Source organism: Phycodurus eques, chromosome 6 (genome assembly GCF_024500275.1).
Source record: "Phycodurus eques isolate BA_2022a chromosome 6, UOR_Pequ_1.1, whole genome shotgun sequence".
Classification (NCBI taxonomy): Eukaryota; Metazoa; Chordata; class Actinopteri; order Syngnathiformes; family Syngnathidae; genus Phycodurus; species Phycodurus eques.
The window spans coordinates 13,221,475-13,245,950 of NC_084530.1; the positions used below are offsets into that span (position 1 = coordinate 13,221,475).

Below are 24,476 nucleotides of genomic sequence, written 5' to 3' on the forward strand. Positions count from 1 at the left end.
ATCATGTTCAACCTATATTTAATTTAATACACTACAAAGACAATATATTTAATGTTCAAACTGATAACTATTGATTTTAGCAAATAATCATTAACTTGGAATTTTATGGCTGCAACACATTCCAAAAAAGCTGGGACAGGGTCATGTTTACCACTGTGTTACATTATCTTTTCTTTTAACAATATTCAATAAACGTTTGGGAACTGCGGACACAAATTTTTTAAACTTTGTAGGTGGAATTCTTTCCCATTCTTGCTTGATGTAAAGCTTCAGCTGTTCAACCGTCCGGGATCTCCGTTGTCGTATTTTACGCCTCATAATGCACCACACATTTTGAATTTTGCGTCCATAACAGTCCGGATGGTTCTTTTCCTCTTTGACCTGGAGGACACGACGTCCACAATTTCCAAAAACAATTTGAAATGTGGACTAATCGGAACACAGAACACTTTTCCACTTTGCATCAGTCCATCTTAGATGAGCTCGGGCCCAGAGAAGCCAGCGGCATTTTTGGGTGTTGTTGATAAATGGCTTTTGCTTTGCATAGTAGAGTTTCAAGTTGCACTTACGGCAATAGCGCTTAACTGTATTTACTGACATTGGTTTTCTGAAGTGTTCCTGGGCCCATATGGTCATATCCTTTGCACATTGATGTCGGTTTTTGATGCCGTTCCGCCTGAGGGATCAAAGGTCACGGGCATTCAACGTTGGTTTCTGGCCTTGGCGCTTACATGCAGTGATTTCTCCAGATTCTCTGCGCCTTCTGATGATGATATGGACCGTAGAAGCTCCTTTTATACCCAATCATGGCACCCACCTGTTCCCAATTAGCTTGTTCACCTGTGGGATGTTCCAAACAGGCGTTTGATGAGCATTCCTCAACTTTCTCAGTCTTTTTTGCCACCTGTCCCAGCTTTTTTGGAACGTGTTGCAGCCATGAAATTCTAAGTTAATGATTATTTGCTAAAAACAATAGTTTATCAGTTTGAACATTAAATATCTTGTCTTTGTAGTGTATTCAATTAAATATAGGTTGAACATGACTTACAAATCATTGTATCTGTTTTTATGTTTAACACGTCCCAATTTCATTGGATTTGGGGTTCTAAATACTTTAACTGAGCTTGCCTTCTTCCACTTATTCTTCTGCCGCTGCCCAAAATAACCTCAAACTGTCGTAAATTGAGGACCCACCGTATAGACAAAAGTATCCAAGTTTACACATTTCATTTGTCAGTCAAGAGATGTAATAGACCAGTCATTTCCTTCTGAATCTCAATTTATTCATCTTACCAAGACCTTTCTCTATTTAGGATCACTGTATATGTCCCAAATAGGTTTGACTTGATAGTGTACAAAAACAAGGGTAATACCTGAAAGTGAAACACGACAATTTTTTATTAAAATTTAAATGTTGCGTAACCAAGTACATCCATCTTGGTTGTTGACAGTAACATTCAAAGAATATGTGCACATTCACACAATGATGAAGAAAATGAGTCTTTGGCATGATATAACCTGATTGGGTTGAACAAGGATGTTCAATCATCATGTACCCTTCACACAACTTCAGAATTAGTCTCAATTTGACACTGAAGGACATGAAGGCAAAACAAATAGTTACTTGTTTTATTCAAGCGTTGTCTATAACCTGTCACGTGATTGTAAATTTGAAAATAGAGTGGTTTATCTTTTTAATTTCAACACACTCACAATGATTCAGCTCGAATGAAAAATAGCTCATCTGTGCTACATGTACCACAAGTTCCAATTTTATACCACACAGATAGTACTTATGATCTACTTTGATTAGTTCAAACCAGAATATAAAATATAAATAAAATAATTGTGCTTAAAAGTTCTTTAGCAGGGGCACTTTTTTTTTTTTTTAATTTCAATGTATGAACTTTTGTGTTGGCTGATGAAAAACTTGCTGGATGTTCCATAGGTCTGCAAAATGTAAATCTATAACTGAATACATTTGTAAAAATATATCTTCAAAGTATAATCAGAGTCCTTCTTCCAAGTACAATCTTCATCAAGCTGTTAAAACTGTGGGAATATTCATATTTACAGTGCAGATGTGCAACATTCTACCAGCAGGTTAGAGATCAATTAATTGATCTTTTACATGTGGCCATTTTGGTTTTGTAGTGCAGCTTTGTCATTACTTGAACTGTTCAGATTCCCATGCTCGGAACGTTTCGTCTGTTCTATACAATGTGAACTGACATTCAGTCATATGCAACCCGTTAGCTATTTATACACACGCAATTTTATTAAAGTGAAGGCTTGTCCATTCCATAGTTAGAGCCTTCCAGTCCAGGCTACAGTTGTTACAATACATGGGTCCTTTTGCCAATTACATTGACAATTACTGTTACACTGTTAAGGGATTATTTAAATGTCCAAGTAAGACGTACACACAACATCACTGCAATGGATTTGAAATGAAACAAGACGTGCTTTAACTGCAGACTTTCAGCTGGAACATGAGGGTATTTACATCCAAATCAGGTCAACGGTTTAGGAATTACAACAGCTTCTATTTACAAAGCTGCCAACCAATAGAAATTCACTTCCCCCAAAATTTGTCTCAATTTCAATATTTTTAAAATGTCAAGAACATTACCGCGGGACAGTTATTGCAGTATATTTATGTAATAGGATACAAAGATTTCTGTTTACTGTTCAATCGCACAACAATCCTTCTACAATTGTAAAATTATGGCATCAATATTTGTTACGTTGATGTATTTATTGCATCACCCTTGCAATGGTGGACAGTTACAAACTGAATTAAAGTACATGAGATTTCAACTTGCCATGATCAAAAATATCTAGTCTACGGATAAATTCTGGGTCCAGCTGCACAATGACCCTGAAGCATACTGTGAACACATTTTTAAGTCAATCACCTGACGTGAATCCGATTGAGTATGCATTTTACTTGAAGAAAATACTGAAGGGAAAATGCCCCAAGAACAAGCAGGAACTTGAGGACAGTTGCAGTACAGGCCTGCCAGAGCATCATCATGGATGAAATCCAGCATCTGGTGATGTCTATGAATTCCAGATTTCAGGCTGTAATTGACTGCAAAGGATTTGCAGCAAAGTATTTAAAAGTGAACATTTATTTATGATTAATTTGTCCCATTACATTTGGCCCCTTAAAGAGTATGAGGCATATTATATATACATACATGTATATATATACATACATATGCACATATACATACATATATATATATATACATATATATGCACATATACATACATATATATATAAATATATATATATATATATATACATATATATATATATACATACATACATACATATATATATATATACACACACACACATATATAATATATATATATATATATATATACACACACACACACACACAAATCCTTTCCAAAAAATGGAAAACTTAATTTCACTAATTCCATTCAAAAAATTAAACTTTCATAGATTATAAATTAACAGCCCACAATTTAAACTATTTCAAGTATTTGTTTATTTTCAGGCGGCACGGTGGTCGACTGGTTAAAGCACATCTGCCTCATAGTTCTGAGGACCGGGGTTCGATCCCTAGCCCCGCCTGTGTGGAGTTTGCATGTTCTCCCCGTGCCTGTGTGGGTTTTCTCCGGGCACTCCGGTTTCCTCCAAGAGCCAAAAAACACGCATGGTAGGTTAATTGAAGGCTCCAAATTGCCCATAGGTGTGAATGTGAGTGCGAATGGTTGTTTGTTTATATGTGCCCTGCGATTGGCTGGCAACCAGTTCAGGGTGTACCCCGCCTGCTGCCCAATGATTGCTGGGATGGGCTCCGCCACTCCCGCCACCCTTTTGAGGATAAGCGGCTCAGAAAACAGATGGATGTTTATTTTCATATAATTTGGGTTTCCAGCTCATAAAACCCACAAAATCAGGATTTCAAAAAATTTGAATACTCTGAAGAAATCATCATTTACTTCTCAGTTTTTGTGGAAAAAAGAAAATGAAAAATGAAGGTCACATTAAATCAATCAAAATACAGTACTTTCAAAACGATCTGTTAGTCTTCAATACTTGAATGGGAATCCTTTTGCTTGAATCACTGCCTCGATGCGCCATGGCATTGGGGCGATCAGCCTGTTGCATTGCCTGGGAGTTACGGAAGCCCAGATTTCCTTGAGGCTTGCTGTTAGTTCTTTGTTTTGGGGTCTGGTGCCCCTCATTTTCCTCTTGATAATACCCCCCATAGATTCTCACTGGGGTTTAGATCCAGCGAGTTGGCTGGCCAGTCAAGCACTGTGATGGCATGGGCATCAAACCAGGTTTTGGTGCTTCTGGCAGTATGGGCAGAGGCCAGGTCCTGCTGGAAGATGAAATCTGCATCTCCATACATATCCTTAGCAGAAGGAATCATGAAGTCCTCTAAAACATTATGGCAGACTGTTGCGGTGACCTTAGATTTAAGAAAGCAGAGTTTACCAACACCTGCACTGGACATTGCACCCCAAATCATGACTGACTGTAGATATTTCACACTGGACCTCAAGCAGCTTGGGTTCTGTTTTTCACTAGTCTTCCTTCAAACCCTTGGACCTTGATTTCCGAATGAAAGGCACACTTTACTTTCTTCAGAAAAGAGGACCTTGGACCACTGCCCAACAGTCCAGTCCTTCTCCTTGGCCCAGTTGAGACGCTTCAGACGTTGGCTCAGGCTCAGAAGTGGCTTGACCCGAGGAACCCGACAGTTGTAGCCCATCTCCCGGATGCGTCTGAATGTGATGGTTTTTGAAGCTGTGAGTCCCGCCTCATTCCACTCTTTCTGGATCTCTGCTAGATTATTGAATCTTCTCGGTTTGATAATAAGCTGAAGCCCACGGTCATCTCTTTTGCTGGTGCATCTTCTCGTGCCACATTTTGTCCCTCCACTAGACTTTCCATTGATATGCTTGGACACAGCACTCTGAACAGACAGCCTCCTTAGCTATGAACCTTTGTGTCTTACCCATCCTATGGAGGGTATCAATGATGGTCTACTGGCCAGTTGTCAAGTCTGCAGTCTTCCCCATATTGAACCAAACTGAAGCAATTTAACGACACCTGGGGAAACCTGTGCAGGTGTTTAGAGTTTAATAGATGATTAGTGTGTGACACTCAGTTTAAAACATTTATGGGCTGATTTCTTCACAGTATTCTAATTTATTGAATTATTGATTTAATGGGTTTTATGAACTGGAAGCCGAAATTATGTAAAAGTAAACAAATACATACTTTAAATTGTGGGCCCTGAACCTATAGTCTATGAAAGTTTAACTTTTTGAATGGAATTATGGAACTTTTCCATGATATTCTATTTTTTTGGAAAGGGTCTCTGTGTATATATAAATTCCTACACCATGCACCTTATTTAGATATAAATACCGCCAAACTTGAAAGTCTGCAGCTAAAGCACAGTTTGTGTCATTTCAAATCCATTGTAGTTGTGTTTACAGCCAACAAGATAATTGTTATGTCCCAATGTTCATGGACCACAATGTATATACCAAAAACATGTTAGATTGGCAAATGTTTAGCATTGTTTTGTGCAAATTATCACATGTATGTTTGTTTGTTGTCATACACAGAAATATTAAACAGTATTTTTTTTCTTTAGACTGGTAGGGTAGGTTGATAATTTTAAATGCAGTAACTGAGATGATTGCTTTTATATTGTGCTGCTGGTGAAGGTGATAATCTGCTCAAGTGACTCAGAGGATCTAATGTTCCTCATATCAGCTCTCTGGGTAGGCACAAAATGCTAACATTCATGAAGTTAATAAAAAGGCAACATATAAACCAACAATTGTATTTTTTGTATCCCTATGAAATTTACATTGTGCCATAATTTACTAAGTAATCATGGAAAAACAGAATGCTAGTCTTAGTTAAAAGCTTCATTTATAAAAGATAAATACAACTTGTGCAAAGTAGGAACTGCTCACATGAAGACTTGTTAATGCACTTATAGCTAGTGGTTCAGATTGAACAAGAATTTTCTTTCAAATATGCTGGAGGAAAAAAAAAGAAAAAAGCATATTCAGGTCCAGGTCAGATGTTTCTACAGTATTTGCTTCCTTGCTCAAACACAGAATATGTGAAAAGGGCTTGTTGCTTGTGTCTTGTACTAAATTGTTGCCTCCAGACACAGGCAACAGGTTGGACACACCTGGTGAGTAAGATCAGCCATCTTCCCGTTTCTGTTCCTGCTGTTACAGTGATCGAGTCTTTGCTGTGTATCACATGTGGAGGAAGATGCAAGGCGAACAAATGTGTGAGTTACGTCGTATGCACCAGCTGTATTCTGTCAAAGCAGAAATCAGTTAAGGCCACTCCATGTTCCAGTGTGTCGAACAGAGTTTTACTTCTGGATCCCACGACTGATTTGCACCTCTACTCACTTTCCACATCTTGAGGCTTAAAAACCTTTGTGCCACAAAAACAAAAAAGCTTCCATGTTCAATGGTGTGCGTTTTAACCCTGCGGTTCAGTACTGGTGCTGTGGTGGGGACTCTCCTGCTCATTGATGGTTTGGAGGAGGAGGGACACTGGAGGGTGCAGTGAGGCAGTGCTTGTGAGGTGCGCTGGCTGGGAGGAACCTGGTGCCGCTCCCCTCTCCGACCTGCCGAGCGACTGCTCCTCTTCCACGCTGAAGGAAGACCGGTGAACACAACTGTCACAGAAGTCTCCAGCCTCCTCATCATCATTTCCATCTCGGCCCAGAAGGCCCTCCAGCTCCCGCAACTCCTTACCTTCCAGGCCACCTGCTCCACTACAACCATTGCTCCCGTGTGAGCCACACACACACACTTCAATCCCAGAATCCCCTGTAAATCGTCGTCTTCTACCATTAGGGAGTCGATCTTTGTCATCTAACAGGTCCTTCAACAGAGGATCCTTGCAGTCGCTTCTCTTTTCCTCAAGGTTGAGTCTCTCCCCACTAATCCCCTCTGACAATAGTATCATGCCTGAGTCCTGTGTTGTCTGTGCAGGCTTGCTGTCAGCCTTTGGCATTAAATTTAAAGCAGCTGGTTGTGGCTCCTCTAGACTAGGTCTGTTGCACAGGAGGTCCAAGTCAGGAGGCGCTGGGGTTGGTTGAATGGCTGGACATTGTCCATCCTGCTGCTCAGGGTGAGGCTGTGAGACTCCTGAGGATGGTGCTGTGTGTAAGGCACTGTAGGGTGGTGGGGGAGTAGGTGGCCGGTTCACTACTTCTTCGTAATCTGGCAGGAGGTAGCTTGGAAGAAACCCTGGGGAGAAAGATGAGTGGACAAGATTCAGGACAAGAGCTGTATAAACACTGATACCTTTACAAAAGGTAAGAAACCTGATCACACTTGACGCGTTTGGATTGCTAAAACAGAAATACATGACATGGACCAATAATAACACAAAGTGTTAAAATGTGGAAATCATGAAATGTCATCAATAAGACTGGTTAACAACAAATTTATTGTCCAAACATTAAAAAAAAAAAAAAAAAAAAAAAAAAAAAAAAAAAAAGACTGTAACCCAGTGTAATATGTGGTCCATTTGGACTTTGTGTGCAACACCAATAGAGAAATTTCTGATATAGGTGTGAAGGTGAGTGATTGTCTGTCTATGTGCCCTGCAATTGGTTCAGGGTGTACCCCACCTCTTGCCCAAATTTAGCTGAGATAGGTGCCAGCACGCCCGCTATCCTAGTGAGGATAAGTGGTACAGTAAGGATAATTATACAATTCGCCAACAAAATCATCATCAACAAGAGCATTAATGTATTTAATAAGTCTTACTGAAGTAGAAGGGCACTGAGGGATAGTTGTGTGCTTCACGATAAGCAATGAGGTTGATCTCGTGCTGTCGCTGTTGTTGTTGTAGTCGGTGTTTGGTACGGCGATGGTGACACACACAGCAGCAGCTCAAAATGAAGATGATAGCCCAGACCAACCAAAACCCTACAGTAAGGGATAATCCACATACATTTCTCATTTTCAAGAACAGTATGCTTGATATCTAGGCTTACACGATCAGGATTTGGGGGCAGATCAGCGAGTTTAAAAAAAACATAATCGATCCGATCACAAGATCGAGCAATGTGTCTATTTAAATGACTTGTTAATTTCCTGTGCATACTTGTGTACTGTATACCGAGTATCTTCAAAAGTAATCTGTCGTCCAGTGATTCCCAACCAGTGCGCTGTGGTACATTAGTGTGCAATGAGCGCTCTTCAGGTGTGCCGTGGGAAATGATAAAATTTTATTTAATTGCTCAAAAAGTTATTTACAATAAAATGTATCTTTGTTCATCTATTTATGCCAGTGAGGCATAGTGACAGACAGAACCAATGAACGTGCTTCTATTTGATGGCAGGAAGTAAATACAGTAATTAATGTATCCACTTTTTGTGACATTTTTGTTTGTTGGTTTGCCACGAGACTTTTCAATTGCAAAATATGTGCCTTGGCTCCATAAAGGTTGAAAATCATTGCTGCAGTCAGGTCATGTATTCTAATCAGTCAGGTCAAATCAACATTACAACATAACAGAAATAATGGGTGATAACATACTATAATTAAATTACTTTACTGTAATGAAATTACTTAACACACACCGAAACTAGCACTAGCCTGCTAGGCTACATAACGTTACGTCGCCTGCGTGCGAGCTGTATCGTATTAAAAGTATGTGAACATACCTTAAGTAACCCTTGAATTAAAGTCGTCTCCCGAGCACCGGTGACCACCAGCACACGTTTTCCCCCCATTTTGTTCTTCTAATATACGTGTCACGATGTCGTCCCCATGGTAACGAGTGTATCCGGTTGCGTTTGAGTTGACAAGATAAAACCCAGTGATCGTAAATGACAGGATGCAGTAGTATCGGAATACAAGATATTATTGCAGTAGTTTGACATAGTGCAATCGCGAAAGACCAAATTTGTCTTGTAGTCCGATCCAGGCATTACGTGTTGTCTGTCCCACACCGTTTTTTTTTTTTTTTTAATAACCTAGTGAAGATAAGCAGAACGGAAGCTGAATGAATGAATTAACTATTGGCGGTCAGATATTTAGAGTACTACGTCAAAAGACACACGACAAGGCTAAAAATAAACTAGCTTTTGGATTCAAATATACTGTATACGATGGTGACGTACAGTAAATGTCTTTTGCGGAGCCGATCAATGACGTCATTGATCAATCAGATCGGCGAATTATGACAAAGCTGATCAGCCGATTAGCATAAAACACTAATTATCGGCAGATACCGATCAGATCGGTGTAATATCTATTGATAACACTGAGGGACCTATGTAGCCTTATCAAATACCGCGTTTAATCAAATTTTCATAATGGTGTCATGTTAGTGCTGTGAGTTTAATACATTTCATGGCCCACAGAGGCAAAGCACTGACACACAGTCACAGCTTTTAACAGTCTTTCTAGCAAAATTTAACCAATATTCTTTCTATCTAAATTTGAATCCCAAGGTCGTACAAGTCAGATTTCAACAAAACATTTACCGTAATTTCTCGTGGATGATGCTCATTTTTTTCCCTATAAAAGCTTTAAAAGTCAATTGTGCGCATTATAGATAGGTATAGTAAAAGTTAGAAAATTCCTTCAGTGAAAAGAGGTACATGAGTAGATATGTGTTTTAATTAGTTTTAAATCTTGTGATTTAGAAGTTTTCTTCATATTCAGGTTCATATTTAAAATGCTATAATTCATCTACTCCTATATGGTGTTAAACTATTGATGCTCTGATGCACCTTAGTGTTTAGTTTTGACACTGCAGCTGTATAGAGGTATTTTCCACCTCCCACATGGTCATTGGCACATCAGCCGGCTTGCGCCACGTACTGAAAGCTCGAGAGTTCATTTGCCCGAATAACACATTCACTCCTAATAAAAAACATAGTTGTCATCATGGTGGCTTGCCATCAGAGGATGTCCCAGAGTGCCTAGCGTGGTTGTATAGTTGTTCAAATGCTGTTTTATGCCAGTTAGTCCCATCCATCCATCCATTTTCTGAGCCGCTTCTCCTCACTAGGGTCGCGGGTGTGCTGGAGCCTATCCCAGCTATCATCGGGCAGCAGGCGGGGTACACCCTGAACTTGTTGCCAGTCAATCGCAGGGCACAAACAAACAAACAACCATTCGCACTCACAGTCACACCTATGGGCAATGTAGAGTCTTCAATTAATGCATGTTTTTGGGATGTGGGAGGAAACCGGAGTGCCCGGAGAAAACCCACGCAGGCACGGAGAGAACATGCAAACTCCACACAGGCGGGGCCGGGGATTGAACCCGGGTCCTCAGAACTGTGAGGCTGACGCTCCAACCAGTCGTCCACCGTGCCAGTTAGTCCCGTAATACATAAATAGTTGTAATAATGTGAATGTTAATTTATGTGTTTTTCCCCCTCTGCAGCTTTTGCTGTGTCGTAATGATTTTTTATTATAGTCTTGCACTAGTGGTGAATATGTTATCCGAGCAAATGACCTCTCGTGCTTTCAGTACGTTATGCAAGTAGGCTGGTGTGCCAATGGCCACGTGGGAGGTTAAAAATACTTCCATAAACCCACAGTGTTAAAACTAAACACTAGGGTATGCCACCATATTAAATACATGAAGAACAATTAAACCTTTGTATTAATATTATTGATCAGAATTGATTACAAAAACAAATGAGACAACTAACATTTATTGTTTTTATATATGTAAATGGATGGGAAGTTACGGGCGCGCATTATACATAGGAAGATGGGGTTTCCTGATTTTTGGAGTCAATTTTGGGTGTGTGCATTATACTTGAGTGTATTTATACACAGTATGGGAAATTATATGGCATAATGTTAAACGGCATAATGCTTCTTAAACTGCACAAAACCGCTTCAACTGCTGTCATGAATGAAATGATTTGAGACCAGTTTTACTCTGAAACGGACTGAAATGATGAAATAGAAATCTATTTCACCATTTCCTTTGGGAAATTTCTTTCCTCTGCACTGATTATACGCAAGTACAATATAGTGAAGGTTCACCCTAAAATTGAACACTGATTTTTTTGTAATAGAATAATCCATACGCCGTCCTATCACCTATCGTATTAAAAGATGCAAAATCAAATTTTGAACTATTATTTAAAAGTGAAGTTATTCTCTATAACCAAGATAGGAAAATATAATGCAATAAAATGGAGAGTCAAGCATTATGTCAATAAGCAAGATGGATTTGAAAATTTCTTGATTCTAGCCCAATACACCTGCCTTGCAAGAATAGCAAAACACCATGTAATCAAATCCTGCATATTTGTGTGTTGAGACTGTGGGCTCGAAATAGCAGGACACTTACACCAAAGCTCATAGTAGTAACTGCAACACTGAGATTCTCCACAGCAGTGACCCGATTCACACATGTAGCTCTGGTTGTTGACACCTTCACAGACCAGCAGGCTCTGGAAGATAATTAGAAAAGGGGAATGAATTGAACCTCAATTCATCCTGAAAGTTTAAAAACATCACAAGGCATGCAGTTATGACATGGCCTGCTACTAATTAGAAATAGACTAATTATAGTACTTCAGTAATGTCTGAAGTGCCAAACTGTATTTAGATGATTAACCTTCATTCACACAGGTGCCGTTGACTGTAAATAGAAGCAACAAATTCAATAACTAATTTACTACACTTATATTAAACATAGAGACTGCTATTGTGATCCACTGATCATTTACCGGTTACTAAAAATCTGTAAACCTAAGCCATAGCCATTACAGGAGGCACTGAATTGACTGAATGTAGATGACTTTTGAGTCTCGCATTACTGTGTTCTAAAACTTTTACACCCCATTTGGCTTCATTGTCATAGTTATAGCATGTAAAATTCAAACTTAGTTTAAAAAGAAAAAATGAAAGGAAAACATTTGATTACAATGAATTCTTAAGGATACACATTATGCATGGACTGTATGCCAAGCATTTACTGTATGTATAATGTTAAAAAAAAAAATCGGGGCCAGCGGGTGCCACTTAGTCTTAACAGCACGTGCAGATTAAACAACTGTGCTTGGAAGCTTTAAGAAGCTCATTGTTTGACATCTAAATGACAAGTACTCTTAGATAATCATCTCAATGTCTCATCTTTATCAGCAATTTTTCTTCAAAGCGATGTCACAGAATTGGGTCCAGGGGTCTCAAGGAGAAACTAGTTCTGAGACTTCAGAACAATAGGAGCTTTAGGACACGAAGTACCTGGTGGTGGGGCTCGAAGGCAAGCACCTGGTGGACCCATGGGGCCCGGCCGGGCATAGCCCGAAAGGGTAACGTGGGTCCCCCTTCCCATGGGCTCACCACCTGTGGGAGGGGCCATAGGGGTCGGGTGCAGTGTGAGCTGGGCGGTGGCCGAAGGCGGGGACCTTGGCGATCCGATCCCCGGCTACAGAAGCTGGCTCTAGGGACGTGGAATGTCACCTCTCTGGCAGGGAAGGAGCCCGAGCTGGTGTGTGAGGTCGAGAAGTTCCGACTAGATATAGTCGGACTTGCCTCCACACTCAGCTTGGGCTCTGGTACCAGTCCTCTCGAGAGGGGTTGGACTCTCTTCCACTCTGGAGTTGCCCGCGGTGAGAGGCGCCGAGCAGGTGTGGGTATACTTATTGCCCCCCGGCTCGGCGCCTGTACGTTGGGGTTCACCCCGGTGGACGAGAGGGTAGCCTCCCTCCGCCTTTGGGTGGGGGGACGGGTCCTAACTGTTGTTTGTGCCTATGCACCAAACAGCAGTTCAGAGTACCCACCCTTTTTGGAGTCCTTGGAGGGGGTGCTGGAGAGCGCTCCCGCTGGGGATTCCATTGTTCTGTTGGGGGACTTCAATGCTCACGTGGGCAATGACAGTGAGACCTGGAAGGGCGTGATTGGGAGGAACGGCCCCCCCGATCAGAACCCGAGCGGTGTTCTGTTATTGGACTTCTGTGCTCGTCATGGATTGTCCATAACGAACACCATGTTCAAGCATAAGGGTGTCCACACGTGCACTTGGCACCAGGACACCCTAGGTCGCAGTTCGATGATCGACTTTGTGGTCGTGTCATCGGACTTGCGGCCACATGTCTTGGACACCCGGGTGAAGAGAGGGGCGGGATGCCGTCAAGCTGAAGAAGGAGTCCTATTGGGCCTTTTTGGCCTGTGGGACTCCTGAGGCAGCTGATGGGTACCGGCTGGCCAAGCGGAATGCAGCTCTGGTGGTCGCTGAAGCAAAAACTCGGGTATGGGAGGAGTTCGGTGAGGCCATGGAGAAAGACTTCCGGACGGCTTCGAGGAAATTCTGGTCCACCATCCGACGTCTCAGGAGAGGAAAGCAGTGCACCACCAACACTGTGTATAGTGGGGATGGGGCGCTGCTGACCTCGACTCGGGACATTGTGAGTCGGTGGGGAGACTACTTCGAAGACCTCCTCAATTCCACCGACACGCCTTCCCATGAGGAAGCAGAGTGTGGGTTCTCTGAGGCGGGCTCTCCTATCTCTGGGTTTGAGGTCACCGAGGTAGTTAAAAAGCTCCTCGGTGGCAGGGCCCCGGGGGTGGATGAGATTCGCCCGGAGTTCCTAAAGGCTCTGGATGTTGTGGGGCTGTCCTGGTTGACACGCCTCTGCAACATCGCGTGGACATCGGGGACAGTGCCTCTGGATTGGCAGACTGGGATGGTGGTCCCCCTTTTTAAGAAGGGGGACCGGAGGCTGTGTTCCAACTACAGGGGGATCACACTGCTCAGCCTCCCTGGTAAGGTCTATTCAGGGGTGCTGGAGAGGAGGGTCCGTCGGGAAGTCGAATCTCAGATTCAGGAGGAGCAGTGTGGTTTTCGTCCTGGCCGTGGAACAGTGGACCAGCTCTACACCCTCGGCAGGGTCCTCGAGGGTGCATGGGAGTTCGCCCAACCAGTCTACATGTGTTTTGTGGACTTGGAGAAGGCGTTCGACCGTGTCCCTCGGGGAGTCCTGTGGAGGGTGCTTCAGGAGTATGGGGTACTGAACCCCCTGATACGGGCTGTTCGGTCCCTGTACGACCGGAGTCAGAGTTTGGTCCGCATATCCGGCAGTAAGTCGGACTCGTTCCCGGTGAGGGTTGGACTCCGCCAAGGCTGCCCTTTGTCGCCGATTCTGTTCATAACTTTTATGGACAGAATTTCTAGGCGCAGCCAAGGCGTAGAGGGGGTCCGGTTTGGTGGCCTCAGTATTGCATCTCTGCTTTTTGCTGATGATGTGGTTCTGTTGGCTTCATCAAACCGTGAGCTCCAACTCTCACTGGAGCAGTTCGCAGCCGAGTGTGAAGCGGCTGGGATGAGAATCAGCACCTCCAAATCTGAGACCATGGTCCTCAGTCGGAAAAGGGTGGCATGCCCTCTCCAGGTCGGGGATGAGATCCTGCCCCAAGTGGAGGAGTTCAAGTATCTTGGGGTCTTGTTCACGAGTGAGGGAAGAATGGAACGGGAGATCGACGGACGGATCGGTGCAGCGTCTACAGTGATGCGGACTTTGTATCGGTCCGTTGTGGTAAAGAAGGAGCTAAGATGAAAGGCGAAGATCTCAATTTACCGGTCGATCTTCGTTCCTACCCTCACCTATGGTCATGAGCTGTGGGTCGTGACCGAAAGAACGAGATCCCGGATACAAGCGGCCGAAATGAGTTTCCTCCGCAGGGTGTCCGGGCTCTCCCTTAGAGATAGGGTGAGAAGCTCAGTCATCCGGGAGGATTTTAGAGTAGAGCCGCTGCTCCTCCGCATTGAGAGGAGCCAGATGAGGTGGCTGGGGCATCTGATTCAGATGCCTCCCGGACGCCTCCCTGGTGAGGTGTTCCGGGCACGTCCCACCGGGAGGAGACCCCGGGGACGACCCAGGACATGCTGGAGAGACTACGTCCTTCGGCTGGCCTGGGAACGCCTCGGGATCCCTCTGGAAGAGCTGGATGAAGTGGCTGGGGAGAGGGAAGTCTGGGCGTCCCTGCTAAAGCTACTGCCCCCGCGACCCGACCCGGATAAGCGGTAGAAAATGGATGGATGGATGGACACGAAGTAGAGACTATTTAGGAGGCTGAACACACTGCAAGTCCTGCATCTCAAAATAATAGACAACAAACCTAAAGTAAATGTTTCAATCGCTGAATGTCAGCTACAAAAAGAAGGAACAAAGCTGAAGTATTGAGTATTAAAAAAAGGTGGTATTTGTGTTTAGAAATACAAGTGTATGCTTAACTTTATTTTCTCTTGATTTTGAAACTGATGTTTATGGTGTTTTCATTTGCCTACAAACTGTGTAGGAGATACTTTTCATAGACCACTTTGATAATTCACTTGTACTCAAAGTTTATTCTAGAAGCATTAAAAATATTTGGGATTTAACTTGAATTAGCTAGCCAAAGATCCGTACAAAGCTAAATCTCCCCCCTCTTTCTAGATCACCAGTACAGGTCCCGAACTGAAAGACATGATAATCCAGGGTCCAAAATCCCAGACTCTACCTCATCGGTCACACTCTCACACAAAAACAGTCCTCAAAATAAATAAATAAATATATATATATATACACACACACACCTCTAGGCCCAGCAAAGATTTCTCTACGGCAATTTCCAAGCAACAGCAGTGAGACCAGTCGACACAATCCACTTGACAATCCACATACTCAACTGCTGACATTCAAGTGGCAAAGCCTCACACACCTGATAACCTCATAATTTCTTAAAAGATGTTTTTAATCTATTTAATATATTTTAAATATTCCAAAATGCTGCTGGACAGAGATATTGAATTCACAGGGTAACAAACACGATGTTCTTTCCCGACGTGACGTCTCAGGTAACTTAAGATGTTTTCAGTGATATACTGGCTTTTCCCCAGTTTATGCTCTCAACCTGGTCTTTTTGCCACTTGATACGCGGAACCTAACAATTCAGCTTGTTTCAGTCTTCAGCTTGTCCTCCATTAAAACACAAAAACAGTCTTTTTATTCAAAAACATGCCCTGTTGGCCACACAATGTGCTGAAGAAAGTGATGTCAATTAAAAAGATGAACGATACAAAAGCCAGTTACCGAAAGTCTGGTATATGCTGAACAAAGTCTGCCACTATGATTCTTGCGGCTCTCAGATGCAAAATTGTAGCTAGCTCAAAAAAATTGTGATTGAACATCTCACAGTAAAACATAAAAAGCAGCTTTTTATGTTTTTACAGAAGACAATATAAAACATGTATTGTTAAAAAAAAAAAAAGCCTTCAAGAGCACCTTAATTAAGAAACAGAATGAGCATGGCAACTACAGGTATAAAAACCTGGCACTGATCTTTTCTTTTAAGAAAAGTGTATCATCAATAGGGCAGGGTGCCAAATCAGGTACCAAACAATTTCAGTCACTACTACCAAGTACCGTTTCACCTTCAAATCAATTGGTACCATGTTTCATTACCTAAGCGTGCCCGTTGTGACAATGCAGGTAGCAGGAGTGGAAGAGTGGGCCAATTTCCATGGCACACTTGAACACATCAGTTCCACAAAAGAGCGTAATGACGTCACTCACAACAAACAACCATGAATCGAACCTGCTCCAAAGTATAGTAGAAGTGGGAAAGTAGAAGGGCCCTGCTTGGAAAGGTTGGGAGACGTAACATTTCTGCTACAGAGTAACAATGCGACAGAGTTGCACTCGTGAGAGTCAGACACAGCACAATCCATAGCCACCCTGTCAGTGTTTTGGGGAGGGCAATCCGCAGCAGTAAATTAAAGGCAGAGGTTTGTTTTGGGGTCCCAGAGTGTTAGCTTGAGAAAGCTAAGTTTAGCAAACTGGTTTAAAGTCCAGCATTCAAAAGAGTCAATCTTTAGTAAATTGATCAAACTTGATACAAAACAGCAAAAACAACAGACGAGCCGCAGCAGGAGGGGTGGCCGGTATGGGGGAGAAAAAAACAAAACAAAGATTATTTCACGATAATAGTTTAACGATAAATCCTCCCACCCCCACATATGGAAACGGTGTAAATCTCTCCTTCATTTATTTTGAAAAGTACTTCATACATCTACTGAAAAACATTGCACAAGAATATTGTATGCCAATATTTAACAATTACTAACTTCAAGTTATATCCAGGCTGTATACAGGAGAATATGCCAAAGCAGGTTTGCGCAATAGCATTTTAATTAAGCTTTTATAACAAAACAAAAACAATGAAGATGACATCTAAATGTAAACCTAATTAAATATTTTAAACGAAGGATTTTTGTCCATCACTGCAGCACACACTGGCATACAAGAACACTGCAGAATGAAATGTAGTTGATGGCGTTCCATGTGTCTTGCCAACTTGTACTTGCTTTGTCATATGGTAGGTGTTTGCTAAATGACTCGGCAAGGGTTTTCTAAGAGTGTTGTGCAGATTTATCTTTTCTTTAGCGGGAGTCTTGCTTGTGGAATTAAAGTGTTAAGTATTCCTCATACTCAGGGTTGGGAGGTTTACTTTAGAAATGTATTTCGATACAGTTACTAGTTACCTATGATGATGATGATATGTGACGTCATGACCGTGGAATCTTTTTTTAAATAGTTTTTATTCCTGATGCCAAGTTTAGCAGCTGGTATTGATAATAGTGTTTAAATAAGTAAAGCACTGAGTGATCGGTGACGGGATAGTGAGATATTTACTTACAGTGCAGCTGTAGGGCTATGCTAGCTAGCTCCTCAAATTAGCCTCAATAGCAGTTGGATGACTTTGACAGCGCAGTTTTCTTTTTAAATGTTATTCAAAATTAATAAATCCTCCAGTGAATATACACTTGAAACAGCTATAATTGTTGGACTCTGGAACGAATATTTACATGTTTGATCACTATAAAATTAGAACCATGAAAATCACCCAGCTCCACAAAACAGATTGTGGTCAACTTTGGATGTTCAATTGTATTCGATTTGCTGATTGCCCAATTTCTTTGGGTGTGTCGGGTCGGCTCAAGCTAAGAACGCCAGCGTAATTAAAACACTCTACTTCTGTAAACAAATTTAATGTCTCATGACACACAACGGGTGCAAATAATCTGTATGGACTGGATTCCCGTCTTCCTTCCGAACAGCCAAGAGGAAAAGGACCACTATGATATGAAGGGCGTATTTGACATCCAGATATCATTGCTGCATTACTAAAGTTTAACGCTTGAAAATTATAGGCTGTTGAAAATTAGGAGACAAGAGCAGCCCTAAATGCCCTAGTGTCATAGAATACCAGTGCTGCATGGAAGTGGATTTAGTTATTAGTTAATGCCAGAGTATGCATTCATCAACTGAGTTAAAGCCCTTATGCAAGATACTCGTTCATATTCAAAAAGGATATGCATCAACCAGATGTGGGTAGTAACGCGCTGCATTTACTCAAGTAACATTTTCTGTAAACTGTACTTGTCAGAGAACTTTAAATGCACCATACTTTTTACTTTTACTTGAGCATTTATGTGAAGAAGGATCCATACTTTTACTCCGTTACAATGATCGACATGCCGTTCGCTACTTTTATTGATTCATTCTTGCGTGTGCGTCTATTTTTAGACTTAATCTACGATTTCCGCATAGGGTACCCGTTGCGCCAATCAAATGGGATCACAAATGTCATTTGACTCCAATTCACCAATCAGACGACACAGGGCAGTCACATGACCACGCACGTCGCCTCCGCGAGCCAATCAAAAGGACTCATTTTAGGGGGGAAAAAAAAACAGCCGCCCAAGTGTGTTTATTTTATCCATCCATCCATTTTCTACCACTTATCCAAGGTCGGGTCGCGGGGGCAGTAGCTCTAGCAGGGACGCCTAGACTTCCCTCTCCCCAGCCACTTCATCTAGCTCTTCCGGAGGGACCCGAGGCGTTCCCAGGCCAGCCGAAAGACGTAGTCTCTCCAGCGTGTCCTTGGTCGTCCCCGGGGTCTCCTACAGACTCCAAAAAACAACAGCTTTATCACGCAGCTCTTAAATTGTGACCTCCCAAACTTGGACATTTCAGCCCACTTCTAACTTGACAAAACACCTTGCGGTAAGTTGCAGATGTTTCTATTGTTGTTTTGGCAGTGGATATGCCAATATTAGCACTATCCTATGGTGTCGCACACGCATGCACAATCAATAAGTCTGTACAGCAAACAGCTTCTTCATCAAGTCATTTACGTGAGTAAGGCAAATGTTTCTGTAGGGCCGAATGTATGTGTTGTTGGTTTTTGGGCAGTTAAAAATTTAAATGGTGGCAGGTGTGTATCAACTCCCATATATATATTTTTTTTAAATTTTATTTGATGTTCATGCTCTGATTTAAAAAAAACAAAAAATCAAAAGTTACAAGTTACTCTTGAGTAGCTTTTTCATTGAGTACTTTCTTACTCAAGTAAATATTTGGATGACTACTTTTTACTTGAGTCATATTATTCTAAAGTAACAGTACTCTTACTTGAGTACAATATTTGGCTACTCTACCCACCTCTGGTATCAACCCATAAAAAAAAAAAAAAAAAAAAAAAAAAAAAATATATATATATATATATATATATTTTTTTTTTTTAAATATCTGGAAATTCTTGCCAACTAACAAGGGACCTTTTTAGTTTGCTAAAATTGTCTGATGTCACTGAATTTATCTAAAAAATAATAAACTAGTGTTATAAACGTGACAATAATTAGGTACACAATAGGCCTGTCACGATAATTACTATATCGACTTATCGTTCGATGAATATCTATCTACTAAAATATCGCGTCCATATTTTTCCGGACTCGATAAATTGTCATTGTTGTGGGGAGTCAGCGTGCGGATCACAAAGTAAGCCAAGTTGGACGGCTATGTCATGAGCTGCTAATGGGCTCGTGGAACTCCGGCGGGCCGATACACTCTTCACAGTGTTGCCTTTGTCCAATACTCCACAGCGTTGTTCCATGTGCAGCGCATAGATTCACACAACAGAGACACTTAAGGAAACGTTAACCGTTTGTTGTGTTCACTAACTAACAAGCTAGCCGAGTTATTTCTTTGTGTTTTTCCACTGTTCCATATTGCACTATGTATTTGTAACTGTGTTCCGTCACCCCTGCTACTGCAACTACTAATGGGAAGCAGCAAACAATACTGTACATTAAGAATGAACAGGCATGCTGGCCAAAAGGGGGGTCTCACAGAGTGATACGGTTGTGTGAAGAAACAAATAACAGCGGGAAGGTTGAAAACAAAGCAAAAAAAGCTGTTGGGTTTTAAGGTGGTACAGTAGTTCATCTTACCTGACAGCACCTTAATGTGTGTTTTCTGAAAAGTAGATGTTCTGGTTCTAAAATATTTGATTACATGACAAATCAGAGCTAGTAAAAATTAAATCATATACGACTGTTATGACTGATTATGGTGGTGCCAATACACTGATAAAATACAGCTGATTTGTGAACAGTCAACTCATCGACATACACATACAGTACTGTTAGCATTTAGGTAGCGATTTCTAAAATTATGTGTGTCTTGTATTTAAATCTAAAATTAGTGTAGTTATGTTTGTTGTACGCTTAGTTTTCCAGCAAACTCCAACTGGGGTGTCAATAAACAGCTTAAAGCACACTCAGGGAGGGCAGAATAACATTCTACAGGCTGCAAAGTACGAGCTGCTACACGAGGCTAGCGGCGTTAATTTCGTTAGCTTCGGCGATCCCGAATTTGTGCCCGTTTATCCAGTCAGACGTTGCTGGTCGCGATTACTCCCTGCGTCATCACAACACCCTGTCTTGGACGGGGGTGTTTCAGTGATAAACGAATTACTGACAGAACTTGAAAATGCAATTTTGCTCCATTTTCTGCAGGCGAATATATTCTGCGACTTAGAAATTTGTACTGGCCCGAGCGGGCCAGTGTCTATATGTAGGTGATGGCCCGACACAGCGGCCACAGTGACCATGGTCAGGCTTTTATTTTGAAGGTAGCCCTCGCAGCACATTGGGGGCATGTTAACGTCATACATAGTACAAACAATTGTTGTGGCAGCTCGCTTGACTTCAACTTATTTCATGCCTGAAAACACGACACACTGCATCTTCTCTCTCTGTAGGTATATTTGGTCATGCTGGTTCGAAACGATGGGGCTTAGTCCTTTGTGGATCAAAGCTAGAAGCATTTGCGTAGGCATTTTCTATAATAATTGCACCGTGTTAACTTACATGTGACGTCTCTATCCGGGTGATCCGGTCACATGTTCGATCAATATGGCAGTGCCCAGGACATTTTTCAGTCATTTTTAAAGTTGATGAATGTGCATGAAAATTCACCATATTTTCAGTCATTACAACAAAAATATAAACTTTTCACTGCTGCAAAGAAAAAAAAATCATATCACTTTAATGGGTCTTTCCTAAATATAGTTTGTTAGTCGTTTTCGCTATAGTACTAGTGACACCAACTACCAGCAATAAATTCCTTAAGTGTTTTAACATACTGTGATTTGAGAAATGTTCTTTACAAAGAGGAATTATGCAAATGAAAACGTGAAACTCAACTAAACAATTTTAGTACTTTGCTCTGTCGCCCACTTTATTGCACTCTTGCATTAATACAGTCCATCATGCAACCATGTTATTGTAAGTCGGTGTCTCAAGGTAGGGTTTCTGGTGTTTAGACGACATGAAATATTTAAATTACAATGTTACGTTATGTTGCTGTATAACAATGTGAACATTTATACGTTACTAAGAGCATTAACAATTAAATGGCGAGTGCAGTTTTCCTCTCGACACTGATTGAAATGAATTTGTAATGGACTGAAAGAAATGCTAAGCAGACATATAATAACAGAAGTGGCACGACGACGTTCGAAAACGAAGTTTATGTAACTATCTTGTTGCTAAAACACACGAAAGCAAGGCCCCGATTCCTCGAGGGTTCCTTAACTTTAGCAATGCTAGGTTTAGTTAGCGAGCACTACTAGTGAGCAGACATTCTCATCGTAAACACAAGGCGTGCTAAAGGCAGGCAATGAGTAACAACAATGTATTTCTACGTGTTCTATACGACAGCAATTAGCTTAATGTTTAACAAAGTCGTGAATGTTTACACTGAGTGTGCCAAGTTCGCCAGGTAACTAGCAGCTAGCTAGCTATCTTTGCAGCCCTGTCAGAGGGCGAAGAATTCGCTTACGACAGCTTACCCGGTCAGTTGTGGAAGCTGTGGGGGTGACAGAGGCAACGTTGTGCAAAAACAATCCCATTTTAACAGCCCAAGCAACTTGCATTCCTCCCAAAAAGTTGCAACGACTAGGGAAAAAATATGCAACACTACAGTTCCCAAACTTCATCCGGTGAATAACCTCGACTACTTCTCGGGCACTGTCGCGCTTAGAGGTCGCTGCGTGTGCTGCCTCCCCAACATCGTGGAGCTTTCGAGGGGACAGCTGCGAGCAACTGGTTCCTGTCGGTAGCCGCGGGTTTTACAGCTATTATACAATCCGTTCCTCCTGTATGAGGGCTCTGCTTGTGTCTGCTCTGCTGGGGCGGGGCGGGGCGGGGCGTGATCACCTCGACGCGATCCATGTGAGCAACGTGAAGGACGTACTGAACATTTGCGTGGATGGCACTGGTTTAGCGGACTGAACCGCCATTGGATAACTCGCTGGAAGCCAACCAATCACTATGTCGTGCGACTTTCCCAAGGAACTCTTGCGAATCCACAGGAACAAAAGCTTGATTCTATTTTTAACCCCCATCTAACTTTCACATTTACTAACATCGTTTCATCGTTGGGTTCAGTTTGACGCCAGCAATTTAAATCTCCAGAAAGTGATGATAGACAGATCTTTCAATCTGCATCCAACAGTATATCAAACACAATATTACAGCAGAAGCTGCAACAGGATGGGTAAATATCGCATGAATAAATAGGACCAATAAACAGAAACAAAAAGGAAACATGCCGAGGGTCACGCATAAAAATTAAATACCATAAAATTAAAAACACTGTTGTGACCACTGAGAGCAAAATGTTAAGATTTTGACAGGTTTCTTGTTTTTAGCAGCAGATGTGTACATTAAATACAGTTCCAGTTCTTTCATCACCCATCCATCAATTTTCTGTATCGCTTATCCTCACTCGCCGGCGTGCTGGAGCCTATCCCAGCTATCTTCGGACGAGAGGCGGGGTACACCCTGAACTGGTCGCCAGCCAATCGCTTCACGACACAGAAAATAGGTTTGACCATAGCAAATTTACATTTGTGACAATAGAACTTCGCAAGAAAGATGTGATTAATTCAACAGTGTTCTTTTTCTGCCGAGCTGGTGATTGTGGTCCGCTACATTGACAAAGCTCATCATGTCCAAGAGAGTTTTTTTTTAGTTCATCCCTCTCAGCTTATTCCATTGCCACAGCATTTCTGGATAGGCTGAGCTCAATTCTGCGTGATGACCAGAAGAGCAAGCCCATTTCGTAAGCATATGATGGTGCAAGTGTCAAAAGAGGAGCCACAGGTAGTGTGCAAAAGAAGGTTCAGGATATATATGGGAACGCTCAGTATGTCCATTGCTATGCTCACAAACTGAACCTCATCATGCAGAAGGTGCCTTCACATATCCCAAAAGTGAGTAATTTCTTCTCAGACTTGGCTCGATCACTGCATTTTCTCCAAGATCTCCAAAAAGAAATGCTGTGGTTGATAGCGTGGTGGCCCACAGACACCCAAGAGCAAGCACAGTGAGGTGGAACTTCCACAGCCAAGCTGTGAACACTGTTTTTGAGCACAAAGAAGACCTGCTCCAGTGTTGTGCAACCATCAGGGACTCAGGAGAGTTTGATCAAATCACTGTGAGAGAAGCTAGAGGGTTTGTGAGACGACTGGAGGATGGCCGTTTCAGCTTCTTCTTGAAACTGTTCCATCTCATCATGTGGACATTCTCTACAGCCAGCTATACATGGTTACGTTTCAATATTTTTTCGATGCAAAAAAACAGAACTTTTCTTGCCTTTAAAAAAATAATAATAATAATTTTTTGAAATTACCAACATGTAAAAATAATATGGTAATTAAAAAATAGCTGTATCTGCTGTGGTGCATTCTTAGCAACAGAGTATATTTTACAAATAAATAGCTCCTTAAAAAAGCGATACCATAACTAGCCCAGCAGCCGTGACAGCATTATCTATATTCCTGGCATTGTCAGTTGTCACAGGTAAAGTTATAGGTCCATCTCAATAAATTAAAATAGCATCAAAAGATTAATTTATCTCGGTGAAAAAGTTAATTGTGTCCACAGATGCACAACATTGCTTACCTATGTATGTGTGCATGGCTCGAATAAAGCGGTTTCGCATTGCAGCTAAAAATGTCCATTTTGTGCATCAAAAAACACATTGAAAAGCAAAACTGCACATCAGGTTTACTGCGGAGACGGTCGCGAAGACGGAAGCAGGCAGTGGCGTATG

At 41.8% G+C, this 24,476-nt stretch overlaps 1 protein-coding gene across 2 annotated transcripts; it reads right to left on the reverse strand.

Annotated features, from left to right (window-relative positions):
- Positions 1 to 1,261: 1,261 nt before the first annotated feature.
- Positions 1,262 to 22,518, reverse strand: wbp1lb (WW domain binding protein 1-like b). Of its 2 annotated transcripts, none has more exons than XM_061680463.1 (4): positions 22,210 to 22,518; positions 11,375 to 11,477; positions 7,813 to 7,974; positions 1,262 to 7,287 (listed from the first exon to the last, which is right to left on the reverse strand). In XM_061680463.1, exons 1-4 carry the CDS (start codon positions 22,354 to 22,356, stop codon positions 6,512 to 6,514), a joined length of 1,188 nt encoding a protein of 395 aa, XP_061536447.1. In that variant the 5' UTR covers positions 22,357 to 22,518; the 3' UTR covers positions 1,262 to 6,511. The 2 variants fall into 2 exon arrangements, with proteins under 2 accessions (XP_061536447.1, XP_061536448.1); XM_061680464.1 differs by lacking the exon at positions 22,210 to 22,518 and adding an exon at positions 14,633 to 14,705.
- Positions 22,519 to 24,476: the final 1,958 nt, after the last annotated feature.

Bases quoted from the DNA above. Each gene is read 5' to 3' on its own strand.
- wbp1lb (XM_061680463.1), bottom strand. From the start codon at position 22,356: ATGAAGTTTGGGAACTGTAGTGTTGCATATTTTTTCCCTAGTCGTTGC. The intron at 7,975-11,374 runs GTAAGTGTCCTG...CCCTTACTGTAG, and splicing joins TTACTACTATGAGCTTTGGT to GGTTTTGGTTGGTCTGGGCT. The intron at 7,288-7,812 runs GTAAGACTTATT...CTTTCTCCCCAG, and splicing joins CTCAGTGCCCTTCTACTTCA to GGTTTCTTCCAAGCTACCTC.